The sequence below is a fragment of the Anomaloglossus baeobatrachus genome, chromosome 3 (assembly GCF_048569485.1).
Source record: "Anomaloglossus baeobatrachus isolate aAnoBae1 chromosome 3, aAnoBae1.hap1, whole genome shotgun sequence".
Lineage (NCBI taxonomy): Eukaryota > Metazoa > Chordata > Amphibia > Anura > Aromobatidae > Anomaloglossus > Anomaloglossus baeobatrachus.
In genome coordinates this window covers 152,635,028-152,650,848 of record NC_134355.1, presented here as the reverse complement: position 1 = coordinate 152,650,848, position 15,821 = coordinate 152,635,028, and the positions used below count along the sequence as shown (strand labels likewise).

At 42.0% G+C, this 15,821-nt stretch overlaps 1 protein-coding gene across 6 annotated transcripts in view; it reads left to right on the top strand.

Annotated features, from left to right (window-relative positions):
• Window positions 1-4,263, top strand: part of PLEKHG1 (pleckstrin homology and RhoGEF domain containing G1) — a 356,257-nt gene extending 351,994 nt beyond the window's left edge. For 5 of the 6 annotated variants that reach the window (XM_075339534.1, XM_075339533.1, XM_075339531.1 and 2 more), the window contains one exon: window positions 320-4,262. In XM_075339534.1, coding sequence (XP_075195649.1) covers window positions 320-1,416 — 1,097 coding nt within the window. In that variant the 3' untranslated portion in view covers window positions 1,417-4,262. Of the gene's footprint in view, window positions 1-319 lie in introns of all 6 variants that reach the window. The other variant, XM_075339532.1, reaches the window with a different exon arrangement.
• The last annotated feature ends 11,558 nt before the right edge of the window (window positions 4,264-15,821 follow it).

Sequence of the window (15,821 nt, the reverse complement as noted above, 5' to 3'; positions counted from 1 at the left end):
ACGACATATCTTTGCACCTGCGATACTAGGTCGAGCACCACAAGTACCCGAGCATCCGAATGCTCAATCGAGTACCTTCATGCATCAGGAATAGATATTTTTTTATGTTTTTGCAAATACGTGATCTTATTGTATAGCTAATTCTATAATAGAGCTAATGTCCCAAATATGAGCAAAAGAAATATTGTGGTAAAAAAATAAAATCATTTATTTTATTTTTTTTTGCCTCATCATGGAAGGTTAATGATCATTACATCACAGGCTAGCATAATACCTTGCAATTGTGTACATACAAATAGCATATTTTTGTTTTTTACAGGAGCAAGAATTGCAGAATACTCTCAACTGTATGACCAGATTATTTTCCGTGAATCACCAGCAAAGATTTCTAAAGATGCAAAACCTAGTCCAAAAGAGTCTCCTGTAATCAAGCCAGGACATAAGCACCAACAAATTCAACAAGACACTCCACAGAGTAAATCTTTGCAGAAAAGTAACATGAGTTTGCATTCTGTACACCTCAATGGAGATGCAGGAGATTTTTTTACCTGGCCTGACTTAAAAGACTTCAAAGCAAAGTCTGATGCTTCAGGTAAAGGGCTCAAAGGCCAGCAAAGAAATATGATTTCTGCAGGCTCGGTTCCATCCTTGGTCAAATCAAGTCCATCAAGCCTACATCTACAGAGGTGGAGTACAATTGGTCAAGAACATGATGAAAATGCAACTCCACAACAAGCTTTTCATTCCCTAGGAAGGCGAGTAGCTTTAGAAAAAACTCAGCCATATATTCGCTCCCAGTCATCCTCGTCAATGTTCACCCACAGGTCAAAAGAGCCAATCAAACCTCCTAAAACCCCAACATCACCACAGTCTCAACGTGACTTAAAGCCTGAGAGATTGTCAGATATTTATGACTTTGGTGGCAGTTTTATAAAGGAGAAAAGACATTCGGAGGAGGATTCTGATATGACTTTACAAGACTCCCAGAAGATCTTGGTGTTAAACAAGCTCTCTTCTCTAAATGCTCAAATTGCCACTCTTAATTATTTTGCAAATTTTAAAGACACTGACGGTGCGGGAGATGATGATGATGATGACTATGTAGAGATCAAGTCTGAAGATGAAGATGATGGCCTGGAGGTGGCTTCCAACCAGCCGATAAAACTTAATTTGCGTAGCCAATCTGAACATGTTCAAACTCCATGTAGCACGAGTACATCATATTCCTTTAGCATGCCAACTACCCCAGTAAAGTCTCTAAGTGAAAAACAAACACCTGATGCCGACGTAGCAGGCTATGATGAAGTTGGTAAACTCAATGACTATCTGTGGAGAGCACCTTCTTCCAACCAGCAGAATATTGTCCAATCTCTTAGGGAAAAATTTCAATGCCTTAGCTCAAGTAGTTTTGCTTGAACATATTTTCTTATCTTAGAAAAAGTACTGTAGCTTCTGTATTACAGCATCATGTCATGCACTGTACTGTTAATGGTAGGCATTCATTGTATTGTTTACATATGACGTCATCTTCTATATATCTGTACTGTGCGCATTCTCCTAAACGGCTGGATTTAATAGGTTTCTTTCTAATTTGCATACTAGTTACAGTAATATGATTTATGCACTTACTTTACAGATAACTGACTTTCATAAGGATTACAATAAGCACAATATATGCGACAGAAGTTGGGTATAATACTGGCTCATCACCAAAGACAATATAACCTGTTGGCCAAGTTGATAATACAGTTTCTTATTTATGGCTAAATGTCCTGATCCATTTATAGAGAATTACATGGAAACTTGACAATGCGCTTTTCACCAACAAAGGCCACAGAATTTAATAGTGTAAAAATTAGTCTACAAAATACTGTACGTTTTATTGTACAAAGTTGGGTTTTTTTTGTGTATTTTCTGGTATTTTCATGTATGTCCGAAGTTTGGAAACAAGAATATATTGGACTTGATACTATTTTTTTTTTTTTTTTCTTTTTTAAGCTGAGAGAACATAGTACATGCCACAACAATGCCTCTGATGGTTTTTGGTTGCCACCAATTCTTTTCTTGCAAAAGCGACATATTTGAGACATCAGTGGACGTACCAGCTCCCGAGCACTCCATGCTATGACCTTTTGGCCAGCTCTTCTCATATTATACCAACTGGGCTATGTTAACATTGGTCATCGGAGTAGAACAATGATAATGATGGTGCTCCTGCCAGAGATATGAACAATGCCTCGACATACTGCACCTTACTATTGTGTTGTAGTTTTTAATACTATAATAATCTAAATGCTTATGCAACTATGTAGCGCAAAACATTGTACAATATATCATACTGTGGCCTTCCGTATGGCAGGGATTATTTAGTCCTCTGAGTCTTGGTTCTGCATGTTTGTGCACTGTGATGTAAGATGCATACATTCCATACATTTTGTCCATGATGACCTATTACAAAGAGGTCAATACTGTCTTATTGCTGTTCTTTTGTACAATAACCTGTAAATATCTGAACACTGACCACACAGTATGTACTGTAATTACTTTTGCAAACTGTAATTTCTGTACTTAACAGCGCAATGATGTTTATATTATCCATGGTTTTTCATTTTGTGAAATGAGAGTTGCCATTCCTTTGTATATATGCTGATGTCAAGCCTTAAATTATTTGTTTTTTTTTTAAATAATTTTTATGTTAAAGCAGACTTGTCAGTTGCTCAAAATTTTAGATACATACTCAGAAAAAATCCCTGAGCTCTATTGATTCTATTTTTCTATTTTGTGCTGTGTCGCTCCATTGCAGAGATATTCACATTGCTTTCTTCTGGAATACAATATGTGAAATCTCTGTTTGCAGTCCAACTGGGTGTTTCTTCACAGTCTTCTCTGGAGACTTGTGCTTTCAGTCCTCCTTTTTAGATGCTGCCAATCACAGCTAACCAGGGTCTGAGACTGATAGAGTGCAAGAAGAGCTGCTGGGCTGTGATTGGGAGCATCTGAAAAGGAGGAGTGAAAGCACACGCCCCCAGAGAGGACTCTGAAGAAAAAGCCCAAAGCAGGGAACATGGTGAGCTCTAGAAGACACAAATGTGAATATTTCTGCAATGGAGTCATGTAAAGCAAATCGGAAAAGAGCAGCAGAATCAGAGGAGCTCAGGAATTTTTACAAGATATTTACCTTTAATTTTTTGGAGCAAGTGACAGGTCCTCTTTAAAAACCAAGTGTTCGAGCACTTTCCAAAGCTTGTACAATTTCAGATTACAAATACAATAAACTTCAAAAATTAGGAATAAAAAAAAGCGTAATCTACACGGCTTCCGCATCTAAATCCATGGGTACAAACACCACAGGCATAATGTTTTCATAAATTTCCATTTCAAGAATATCGGAAACCGAAACACCAATTGAGCAATTGTGGGGGAAAAAATCGACATGGAATTTTGCACCTATAACAATTGATATTCACTTTTAATTACGGCCGTTAAGTAATGAAGTCTTCACGCCCAAAAATAATTAATATAACACATTTTATTTGCAAAATAAAGCACATGAAAATAAAATGGTAACCAGATAAGAAAAAGACTTGGTTTGAGATATCATCAATACTATAGCTTTTATTTATTTCTGCATTCACTGGCAACTTCTCTATATGTAATAAAAATTTTTGGGAAATTTTCTATTACACTAAATAGATCAGCAAATAAAAGCCCATTGGACATTAACTGGAAAAGGCTTTATGGACTGCAGAGAAAGTCATTGTGAAGGAAAATGGCTTTTCAGGCAATAAGTGTTAAGCGTTCGTAGCAATATACATAATTTCTGTGCACTTGTATTATAGTTGGCTGTAGATTTTCACTATTCCTATATGGATTCATGTAGTCTTAATGTACATGTTAGAAGATTAAGATTTGCTGTGGTGGGTGGGTCTGTAGAATAAATTGTAGTGCCTGCACTATGCTGTATAGATACATAGGTCAAAATCTGTATATATATGTTTGCTTGTTTTGGCTTCATGTTTGAAGTTGACCTTAATTAACATCTTGTCCTATGGATGAGCCTTTTTTCATTCTCTATGTTGCACTTTTTACGTTTTTTGTATATGTTATAAGAAAAAAGTCTGTACATTTAGAACATTTCAAATCCATTTGTTTTGTTAAACTTTGATTAAAAATTATTCAGACGCATGCTGTACCTGAAGTAATATGTGGATTTTATGATGCTTAGTAAAAATAAAACCAGTGTTTCAAAACTATTGCCTTTTTATTTTTTATGATCAGCAGAAATGATCACGTGCATGGCCATGTTTTCACTCCGTCTTACCTTTTTGTGACATACCACAAAGCAGTTTCTTATGAGGCCTATATGTTGGGGGACATCTTGACACCCTCATGACACAGATAAAGTTGAGTACCATTTTGAAGCAAGTAGCCATCATCTCCATTCACTGTATGTATTTGCGTTCTGGCACAGAAGGGGCAATGATGTCACTAGATTGGACCTGCTGCTGTGCAGAGCCACATGGCACAGGCTAGAGCCGCTCATCATGGGACTAGGGCCTGGTGACTATTTTATTTTTAAGTCCATGTACTATTCAAAGTGGGGAGGAAGGGCACCATAATGTGTGGGGAGCACTGCATGGGGTATCATAATATGTGGGGGGCACTTTTAGAGGTCAATTTAATGTGTGGGGGAATCAGACTGTTGGAGAGCACTATGGGGTGGTCACACTGTGAGGTGAGGGAGAGTAACTGAATAAACATTGAGGGCATCACACTCTGGGAAAAATGTATTGTGGGGGCATTTTATTGTATTGGGTGGAATGCACGGTGAAGGCATCATTGTGTGTGTGTGTGTGTGTGTGTGTGTGTGTGTGTGTGTGTGTAACTGGTGACATCTTAATGTGTTGGGTTACTGGGTTTATCATACTACCAGGGGAATAGATTGTGTAGGGGGCATCATATTTCGAGAACGGGAGAGACTATGGTAGCATCTTACTGTGGAGGATGTACAAATCGGGAAATGTACTGTGGGTGCATTATACTGTGTGTGGGAAATGTACTGGAGGGAATCCTAAACTGTGTTGAAGGAGGCAAATGCACTTGGAGGTCAACATACTGTTTGTGGGGGGGAAGCAATGCACCATGGGATAATAAGGTAGGGTTAGGCATAATTTTATGTAGGTGCAGTGGCTATTGTAAAACAAATTATAAGGAGCGGGTGGGGATGCACTGTAGAGTCATCCTAGAATTAGGATTAGGCTGGAGTCACACTTGCGTATGGCATCCGATGCGAGAGCGTGAGCCAAGTGTCATGCGACTGTGGTCTGATCTTGCGATCGGGTCACAGCTGTGAAGCTGAAGGCGGGCACTGCGAAGGAGAGGAAGGGGTTAATCCCCCCCATCTCCTCCATTGTCAGCCTGTGCGTATATCATACTGCACTGGGATAACATCTGAGTGCAGTCCGATGTTTCTCTCGCACCTATTCACTTGAATGTATGTGAGTGATATAGCTATTGCAGAAAATCGCAGCAGGTTGCGACTTTTCTCGCATCCAGAATCTGGCTGCGAGAAAAGCTGAACAACTGCTCTCCCTCATTGACCATCATTGGTCAGAGTGCAATGCAAGATTTTCTCACATTGCAGTCGTCCATTTTTCACGCTCGTGTGAGCGTGCCCTAAAAGTGAGGACACGTGGAGCATCATGTGCAAGATCCTCCAACAGTTCATAAACTATGGTACAGGGTATCTGAAAAAGAGGTGTACATGATGTTGCTCATGCTGTACAGCTCACAGTAACACCAGGTGTGACCACCAATTCTGGTCAGGTAGCTAAACACAGACCACCAGAGCACACAGCCACTGGTCCTATTTAGGCTCCTGTCAGTGATGATAACCACCTAAGCAAAGCTTGCCAAATTGTTGTTTTGATTTTTTTTTCTCAAAAAAATCCCCGATAGCTAAGATTTTTCATGCTCATTTGTGGTAAACAATACAAAAAATTAATTAGAAATGATAAATGTCTAATGTCAAGAATATTGCATTCACTGTGATCTGTAAAGTGAAAATTACACTCAATCTCTAGCTGCAAAGAAATCATGGACACATCAAATTTTTATGGGGGATGTGGGGAAAAACGTGCTTTATTTAATGGACTGTCCAGGAATATTTGGACGTTTTGCAATCTTGTCACTAGTTGAAAAGGAAAGAGGTCATGCCCCCCAGTGCCTAGTTTTTGCAGCACTGACATTCTTCTTATACAGCCACTTTTTACTTTCCCAGGAGTGTAGAGCCCTACATGACTTGTTTTATTGTCGGCTACATTCAGCACCTGCCCTTCTCCCTCTTCAGCCTTTAATTTACAACAGTGACGTACGAAAATAGAGATTAGCGGCAACTGAACTGAAGGGCATGGAGCAACTGTCTCTGCACAAACCAGAGTGACTTGACAAGCTTGTGCTTATGTACAATTGTAGAATTATGTAGGTTCTGCTTCCGTGATAGAGCCTTTCTCTCACTTTGGCCTATGCCCCAGTCCTTGCCACAGACCAGGGGGATAGGGGTGTTTGGTGGGGTCCTGGTTCGGTGGATGAACTTAGTGTGTGCAAGCCATACCTTTTTATGTAGGTCCTCAAATAATATTGGAGACTTCTGCTGGAGATTGATGGCTACAGATCAATTTCCTTATTCAACAGTCTTTTACTATTAGTTATGCACAGTCATCAGTACTTTGGGCAGAATACTTGAACGAAAAACTTTACTTCAAAAGACACTTATCCTGCCGACTGCTCCTTGGTTATTGATACTACTGCTGCTCTTAGACTGTCCTTTCCACCACTTGCTGACACCACAGTTCCACCCAGTAAAGTCATAAAAATCCTGTTCGGCCATGGTTGAGTCCAGCTCTGAAGGCCCTGTTTCTGCTAGTGATTTTTACTGACCTACACTGCCGCCAGACCACGTTCGTTCACTTAGCTTCTCTGTGACAACCTGTTCGAACAAGTCTATACCAGCCTTCTGATATAGTACAGTTGAACACAGTTGCGACCCAGGATGCCCGGGTTGGGGGACTGGTACTCCCTCCCGTGGGTAGAGCACTGCGCTGTTCCTACCTACTTTAGTTTCTGTTTCTGGTTTTAGGCCTTGCCACGTACACCCGTTCTCAAACCTGAGTATTTGCTTGCTTCTAATAATAAAAATATTCACTTATATAATACCATTAATTCCACAGCGCTTTACATACATCAACAACACTGTCCCCATTGGGGCTCACAATCTAAAGTCTCTATCAGTAAGTCTTTGGAGTGTGGGAGGAAACCAGAGTACCTGGAGGAAACCCACGCAAACATGGGGAAAACATACAAACTGCTTGCAAATGTTGTCCTTGGTGGGATTTGAACCCAGGACCACAGTGTTGCAAGACTGCAGAGCTAACCACTGAGCCAACTAACCTCTGCCTCTAAATATATTACCCCTAATCCCTTTTAGTGTTCTTAACTATTCTCTGTATAGCTACTCCTATAGCTAGGCAACCTTTTAACACCTTGCCAAGGAACAGTACCTGAAACTGGCCACTGTGTGGACACATGTACAACATTAGCATAAACACATCAACAATATGTACATTATACTCTACATTGACTGAGGTCTTCAGGGGCAGGGTGTACAAGTCCAGCACGTCCTTACACTTACTGTACTAGTATCAACTTATAGAAGGCCAGAAGCCACAGTACTGTAATGCTGGTAAAAATGACAGTGTTGAGACTCCGAAGGTGGAGATAGGCTCTGCTGACTGCCCGACATGGCCAGAATATCAGTGTAACGTTAGGCCGGGTGGTAGCTTGGGGTGAGGGACGTAGATCTGCACCTGATTGACATGCTACAGAAACTGGGGACGGAGTGTGCGGTGAAGTAGGTGTGATGTTCTTACCTGATGGCCAGGGTACTTCTGGGCTGCCAGACCACTGCTGCTGGACCAGTGCACATGTACTGCCACAGCATTGGCAGCCAAGACTGCTCTGATCCAGATCCGCGGTGGCAAGAGGGGTCTCTGGACCCGGGAGGGGTCGTGCGGCCACTCAAAATAAAAGGGGGGTATTTACAGGGGGTTTTGTTTTTAGAGTTCGTGACGCCACTCACGGTGTGTGGTAAGGTGGAGTACCACCACTGCTGTTAGAAGCGCCCGGTGGCGATGGGATGGCAGCTAGGTGTTTAACCCTTCTGTGGGTAGGGGGAATGCCCCGGGGCTCGGTGATGGTTGTAAAGGGATACCGTTGGGGAGGAAAGGGTCACTGCGTACTCACTCAGTCCAATAACGCTGACACCGACCACTTGTAAACCAAAATTCTGAGCACTTCTGCAGCAGGGAGGGAGCACGCCTGGATCCTGTGCCCGATGGTGTTGCTTGTTAGCCTGTGGCCTTTCCCTTGGCACCTTCTTTACTGGTTGGCCCCTGTAGTATAGAACTAGTCTGGTCCCGCTCACCCGTATGGCTAACGGAGTGAGCTTGCTCTCAGGGTTCACACTTGGGATTTTCTGGACCATGTATAGGGAAAGTCCTATACTCCTCGTTGCGCTACTACCCCGATTTTTGAGCGGGTGGAGTACAATTCCTGAAGACTTCGTCCTTGTTGGGTGAATTACCAGGACGCTTGAAGCTACTTCGCGACCTAGGGTCCATGTACCCCGCCGTTCCCTGGCCCCTGCCCGGAAATGGCACAAGGCCGCCGGCTGCCCTCCTCAGCAGTTCCGTGCCCCTTGCCGCGATCCACTGCGACCGGGGTTCCAGCTCCTACCAGGCCCAGACCAACGTCTGCCACCTAGTAACCAAGGAGCCCAGCTCCTGACCTTCTCCGACTGACTTGTGACCTCTCCTCAAGAGTCGCCACTCAACTGACTGCTCCTGACACTCTTGACCCTCCCTAACCAACCCCCTCAAGTGGGCTGCCCTATTCCCTTCAGGCTACCCAATAGTGTGTCTGGTGGGTGTGGTGCAGAGTGTTTCTGGATTTCGATTAACTTGTTCTTAGCAACACCAAAGGCCAGGGACCCGTAACCAAGGAGGAGATGGACACCATGCAGAAGGGTAGATTGCACAATATCCTGTGACGACCTGATAGGCCAGGGCGTCACACACACACACTGTGGATTTTCTTCCATAGGAATTAAAGATGTACTCAGGCCAGTTACAAAATGCTTCTACTTTACTGATAACTTAAATTCTTCACACTGTTGTTCTTCTCTCGAAGAGAGGCATATATTCTTTCCAGGCATTATCTTCAGAAATACACTACAGTTCTTCCGTAACATCTGTACAGAGACCCACTGGCTACCATGGAGCATCAGCATTTCTTTGCTTCAAGTATAGGCACTTTGCTTATCTCTGAGAGGCTATTTTCCACATGGTGTATACAGAGATTCTAAATTCTGCAGTGATAGTTGCTGTCTAAAGACTAAAGGGGGCTTTACACGCAGCGATATCGCTAACGATATCGCTAGCGAGTGTACCCGACCCCGTCGTTTGTGCGTCACTAGCAAATCGCTGCCCGTGGCGCACAATATCGTTAGGAGCTGTCACACGGACTTACCTGCCTAGCAACGTCGCTGTGGCCGGCGAACCGCCTCCTTTCTAAGGGGGGCGGTTCGTGCGGCGTCACTAAGCGGCTGCCCAATAGAAGCGGAGGGGCGGAGATGAGTGGCCGTAACATCCTGCCCACCTCTTTCCTTCCGCATTGCCGGCGGCTGCAGGTAAGCTGTAGTTCGTCGTTCCTGGGGTGTCACACATAGCGATGTGTGCTGCCTCGTGAATGACGAACAACCTGTGTCCTCAACAATCAACGATTTTTTTGAAAATGAACGATGTGTTAACGATGGACGATTTGGTGAGTATTTTCCATCGTTAATGGCTGCTCGTTGGTGTCACTCGCAACGATATCGCTAACGATGCCGGATGTGTGGCACGGAATCCGTGACCCCGGCAATATATCGTAGATACGTCATTGCGTGTAACAGGGCCTTAAGGCCCTTTATTTGACGCACTATTTCTGTTAGCCTGCTTGCCATGTGGTGCTGTTCTTGATCCCTCTCAATACACAGAGAAGCCACTCTGCTACAATCTGCTTTCTGGTCACCAGCGTTTTCTTCCTCCTGCCCAAATGTCTGCCTGTTCTCTCCACACAACTCCACTCTCTCCAAACTGCTACATTACTTTATTATTTTATTCACAGTGTTACTATAGGGTAAAACTGAGGTGTCGGTGTGATGCCTCAGGTCGCTATGAGTTCGTAGACACCAAACATGTATAGGTTAACTTTTATCTAAGGGGTTAAAAAAAATCTGAAGTTTGTCCAAAAAAAGTGGCGCACTTTTTTCACCCTTTTCCGAAACCCATAGCATTCTCATTTTTTGGGATCTGAGGCTCAGTGATGGCTTATTTTTTGCATCTTGAGCTGACATTTTTAGTGGTACCATTTTTGCACAAATGCTACATTTTTATCGCCTGTTATTGCATTTTGTGCAAAGTTTATGGCGACCAAAAAACGTAGTTTTGGCGTGTGTAATTTTTTTGCCACTGCCCTGTTTACCGATCACATTAATTGATTTTATATTTTGATAGCTCGGGCGTTTCTGAATACGGCGATACCAAATATGTGTATTTTTTAACCCTTTAATTTTCAATTGGGTGATTTATACTTTTTAGGGTTATTTTTTATTTTATTTTTTTTTACTAGTCCCCGTAGGGGACTGTAAGGATTAGCAGTCTGATTGCTTTTTCATTTCTGTATATCACAGCTGCAAAGCACTGATCTGTAGAAATACTGCTCTCCTATTACAGACGATGCTCTGCCGGCTGTGAGAGGAAGTGAGTCATGACAGCTACAGGAGTCATCACGTGACTCTGTGCTTCCATGGCAACCACTTCACAGGGCCTCCGATGGCAGTGGGTAAGTGTGCGGCATTTACATTGCGCTGTCACATTTTGACAGCAAAATCGAAGGGGTTAACAGGCGCACGTGGAATGCGGATCCACTCGTGCCTGATAGCTGCATATGTCAGCTGTTCAAATCATCTGACATGTGCGGTACTCCCTGCCGGCTATCCGCAGCAGTCAGCGGTGATTGCCCCGACATGAGCCATGATGTACCCAGTACGTCATGTGTTGTAAAGAGGTTCGGGTGGATCAGTCAAAATGTGTGTGGAAACGTGGGCTCGCCGTCCAAGCCAGCATTAAAGGGAGTGACACGACCTATGACATACCATTGTGTCATAGGCCTTAAAGTGGTTTAAGACTGCACTTCACATCTTTACCAAAAACACATAAAAAATGTAACACTTATTCTTACATTTTTATTACACTATTTCATGGATTTAATAGAGAAGAATAATTAACCACGCCATTTTTTTTTTTTTACTACATTTACTGATTACAATGAATAATATCACGGTGTTGAATGAGTAGTTACGGTTACAGCAATACAAATATGTCCATGTTATTTACTGATTTGTGATATTTTTTTTAAAAGCGCTTTAAAAATTATTCTTATTTTTTATTATTTTTTAGTAATTTTATTGGAAAAAAAAATCTTTTATTCTTCCATTAGATAGCAGGATCATAGAAATACACTGATATATACAGTACAATGTATCTCTATGTACTAGTATAATCTGTCTGTGGAGTCAAAGCCTACAATACAGATGAAATATTCACAATTCTCCCAGCCTGTGGCTCGTGACTTTAGCTGTTGCTTGCAATTATAGATGTTGTGGGTTCAATTCCTAGTGAGACTCACAAATAAAAGAAAAAAATTACATTTTTACAACTAAAGAGGAAATGAGAATTTTTGTATTTTTTTTGTAAAAAGTTTTTAGTTATTTTATAAGAAGAAAAAAGGACTTTTTATTCACCTCTAGAATACACAGATATAGAAAGACACAGCTGTGTACAGATATATCCCTATGTACCTGTATGATCTGCTTCTAGTTTCAGTGTCCACAATACAGCGCAAGTATACCAAATTCTCCTATCATCAGCATTGTAGGCTGTGGCTCATAGCTAAATTTTTCTACCAACGAACATGGAGCTCGAGAGTTTGATTCTCAGAGAAGGAGAGAATTGTTTTATATATGTATGCAGCCCTGAGGAGGAGGAATTACAGAACCAGCGAAGAGAGTGAGGGGAAGTCGGGACAAAGTCCTAATGTGCCAGGACAGCGGGACTAATCCTTCAAATTGGGACAGTCCTGCTGAATCTGAGATGATTGGGAGCTATGGTTGTGTACAGAGGGCTAAAAGGTGTGATATACTGCAGGATAAGGATGTATAGAGGGCAATTCAAATTGTTGTTTCACACAGTGTCTTTTGTATAGACCAAAAGTTGCTTTTCAGTGTAATCCGATGAGCCTCCAGCAGTGTGAGACATATAAATTAGGAGAGTAGACTGTCAACCATTACATGTCTCACACCTTTAAAGAAGAAAAAAGCACTATAGACAGATTTTCAGGGAGATCTGTGTTTGACTAATAGATTTTAATAGATCATTTACATATTAACAAAAACATGAATTTATTTGGAATAATACATTGGATCGCAGATATCAAGATTTCACCTTTTTCAGGCTTTAATGACCTATGTGCCCATATAGATGACTTAGAGGGTTGATCTTACTGATAGATTCCCTTTATGAATAGGAGTGACAGCTGTTTTTACACCGGCTTTTTGTGCATGTCTGATTCTTATCACTATATGCCATTTTTTCCCCCTATCCCCCATGTTTGCCTTGATGTTTTATACATGGAATGGAATAAAGCAATTGTTATCTTGATTATCTTGAAGCTGGGGTCTCTCTTATTTTAAAGAATCTGCTTGCGGTTGATCAGGACGTAGTTCCATACATACTGGATGATAGGACGGCGTTAGAGAGCTGACATATTTTTCCACTATAAACATTGTAGCCTCAGATCATCGCCCAGCCAATGCCCTGCTTAACGGCACTCGATCCATTCTTTTTAGCCATGACTAAGACCGTAAGGTTGAAACGTGTAGGATAAGTCTCGTGTTTTTCACTGTGTGTCCCCATGCTCCTTTTGCGTGTTGCATCCTGTTTTTAATGGATTTAATAAAATTCCCAGATTTATACTAATCTCTCCGTCTTCCGATGCTGGATATTTTTTTCTCTCCATGACTGATTCTTTTTAGCCTGGTGTCAATTACCAATACATATATAGTTGATAAAAAATAATTGAAATTACAAACAATACCACAAAATCAACTAAACTCAGCAGAAAAAGCAGGCTGATATTCAGGGCACGATAAAGTTTCAAAGATGATATGTGATAAGTAAAGAGCATTGTGCAGAATAGATGATGTTAGGCTAACAATACCGGTAAAGGCCACTAGATGGCACTGGATGACCAATGGAATTAGAGAGTAATTGAAAAGAAATACCCAAATGTGCCAGCAGATGGTGCAAATGATTCAAAATAAAATAGCAAAGAGGAGAGTGTGGCAATGGAATAGGCTTAATTAGACATACCATCACTAGTTCATGTGGAGAAAGATCAGAAATTATTGTTCAATAATAGTAGAAAATAAATATTGTAAACACACAATGTTGTAAAGTAAATAATTTTATATATTTTCTATAGAATGTCTAAAAAAAATTAGCATGTAAGTAAAAATAAAATAGATAACTACCCTATTTCAAAATCATAATTATCCTGCCAGAAAAATTGCAAACCCAATATGAACTACAGCAAAGGGGGATAGCCATAGAAGGAAGCAGGGCGGGAAAAGCAGAGCCGTCATCAGGGCATTAAAACCGTGACTCCTGTATGGGACCCGGTGAGCAGAAGCCAGGAGGGGGGACCGGGGGCTGACAGTCCGGGTTCCTCTCCTTTCATTCTTGTGCTCACTGAATTGCAGGGGCAGGGCCGCTAGTTAGGTGATGAGGGAGGCCCGGGCCGCTCATAGAGAACTGCCCTCTGTCTTCCTGCTCTGCACTGATCTTCCTGCTCTGCCTTAAGAACCCACTGCCTCTTAGCAATAGCTATAATCTCTGGAGCCATAGGTAACTACCTGGGTCAGATCCTGCCTTGCTCTATATACCCTCTGACCATATTCTGTTCTCCAGCCCTTGGTATTGAACTGTTACTCGAGCTACAACCACCTTGGAATAACAGGATCCCTGAGCACTCAAGCGTGCTTGCGGCACACATGGAGCATGGATATGTAATGATCTCTTTACAATAAAGTGTACTAGAAGCTTGCCTTAACACAGGTCTTGTGCCTTATTTGACGATATTTGGTGACCCCACATTTAATTCCCAGTCACCACATTGCTGTTACCAGAGGAACATCGTACCCACTGTGTCCTCCTGACAAGAGAGTGACCCACTACCCACAATATAACCACATAGGTACTCCTGTGTACACCACCATTTATTCTGCTGTCCAATATAAGGTCAAGCATATCTAACCCCTCTTTTTCTCTACTCCAACTCCTGCTGCTCTCCAGCTTGTCCGACCTGAGGAAGGCCGATTGGCCGAAACGTCTTGGCGGTGTTTTGTATAGCACTGTTTTCACCATTTCACGAGCAAAAGAAAAAGATTTTTTCAATTTACTATGTCTCTTTGGTTCTTACGGGAAATTAGTACTGTGCCGGGGTTACCCCACTCTATTATATTTGACCTTGCTCCATCCTGCTTGGACAGAATTTATATCCTAAAAATGATTTTTACAACCAAAACTCATTTGCCCACTTCCTTTTACTGCCTATTACCTCTGCATGGCTCAGAGCTTGCTTATAATTTGTGTCTGAATGAGAGGTATTTCCCAAGATTATCAAGCTAACCTCTAAGGGTACGTGCCCACTTGCAGTGTTCCCAGCGTTTTGGACGCAGCATGTTTCAGTTGCGTCCAAACACTGCGATGTACAGTAGAAGCATAGTGGATGGGATTTTTAGGAATCCCATGCCCATTGTGCGTGTACTGCTTGCAGCTTACAATGACCTGTGGTGCGTCTTTCCGAGCCGCAAGCATGTCAATTCGTTGCTGAGGAGTCGCAAGGGTCCTCCGCAAGGAGAACAGAAGATAGAGATTTCAACTCATGAGCAGATGCTGTCACCTGCGGAGGAGCCTCGTAGGTCAGGACCCACCACGTCCAGGACGCAGCAGGTTCTGATCATGGCACATACCCTAAAGCCAAAACGGAATATTGATTTGGGTGTCCCCAAGCTTACCAAGTATCACCAATCATCTCAATTAGGTGACCTTCTGTCATGCACATCAGAAACATGCTTTTGAACTTGTAGGAAGTCCTAGAATGCTGTTACCTCACTTTAAACACTATATTTCCACCAACACAGCACAAACATATTAATAATCCCATCATATTCCCCTCATTGGTGTTTTTAGAGGGTTGACCCTGGGCTTCTGATCTTGTACTACAGTCATACAGATAAGGATGGTTGGCATCAAATTCACTTTACTCCAAACTGGTTGATATTCTGGGCATAGACGCTGGAATTGAAGTAAATAAACAGCCACTTTCTTTTTTTTTTTAACTGAATAAGTGTCTGGTATATTCAAAGTGTTAAAAAACCTTGAGCTACTGAAGTAACACTACCAACACAAAAAGAGGGATACTGCACAGCCAATTCAGATTACTCATGCCTCGCTCAATTTTGCTCTGGGCATAAACACTGGAATCAAAGTAAGAAGAAAGACACTTTTCACTGATTTGAATTAGTAACTTGTGTTTTCAAAAGGTGATTATCACACTAATAGGCTGGGGAGAATGGGGCATAGCCTCACAGGCATACCCAA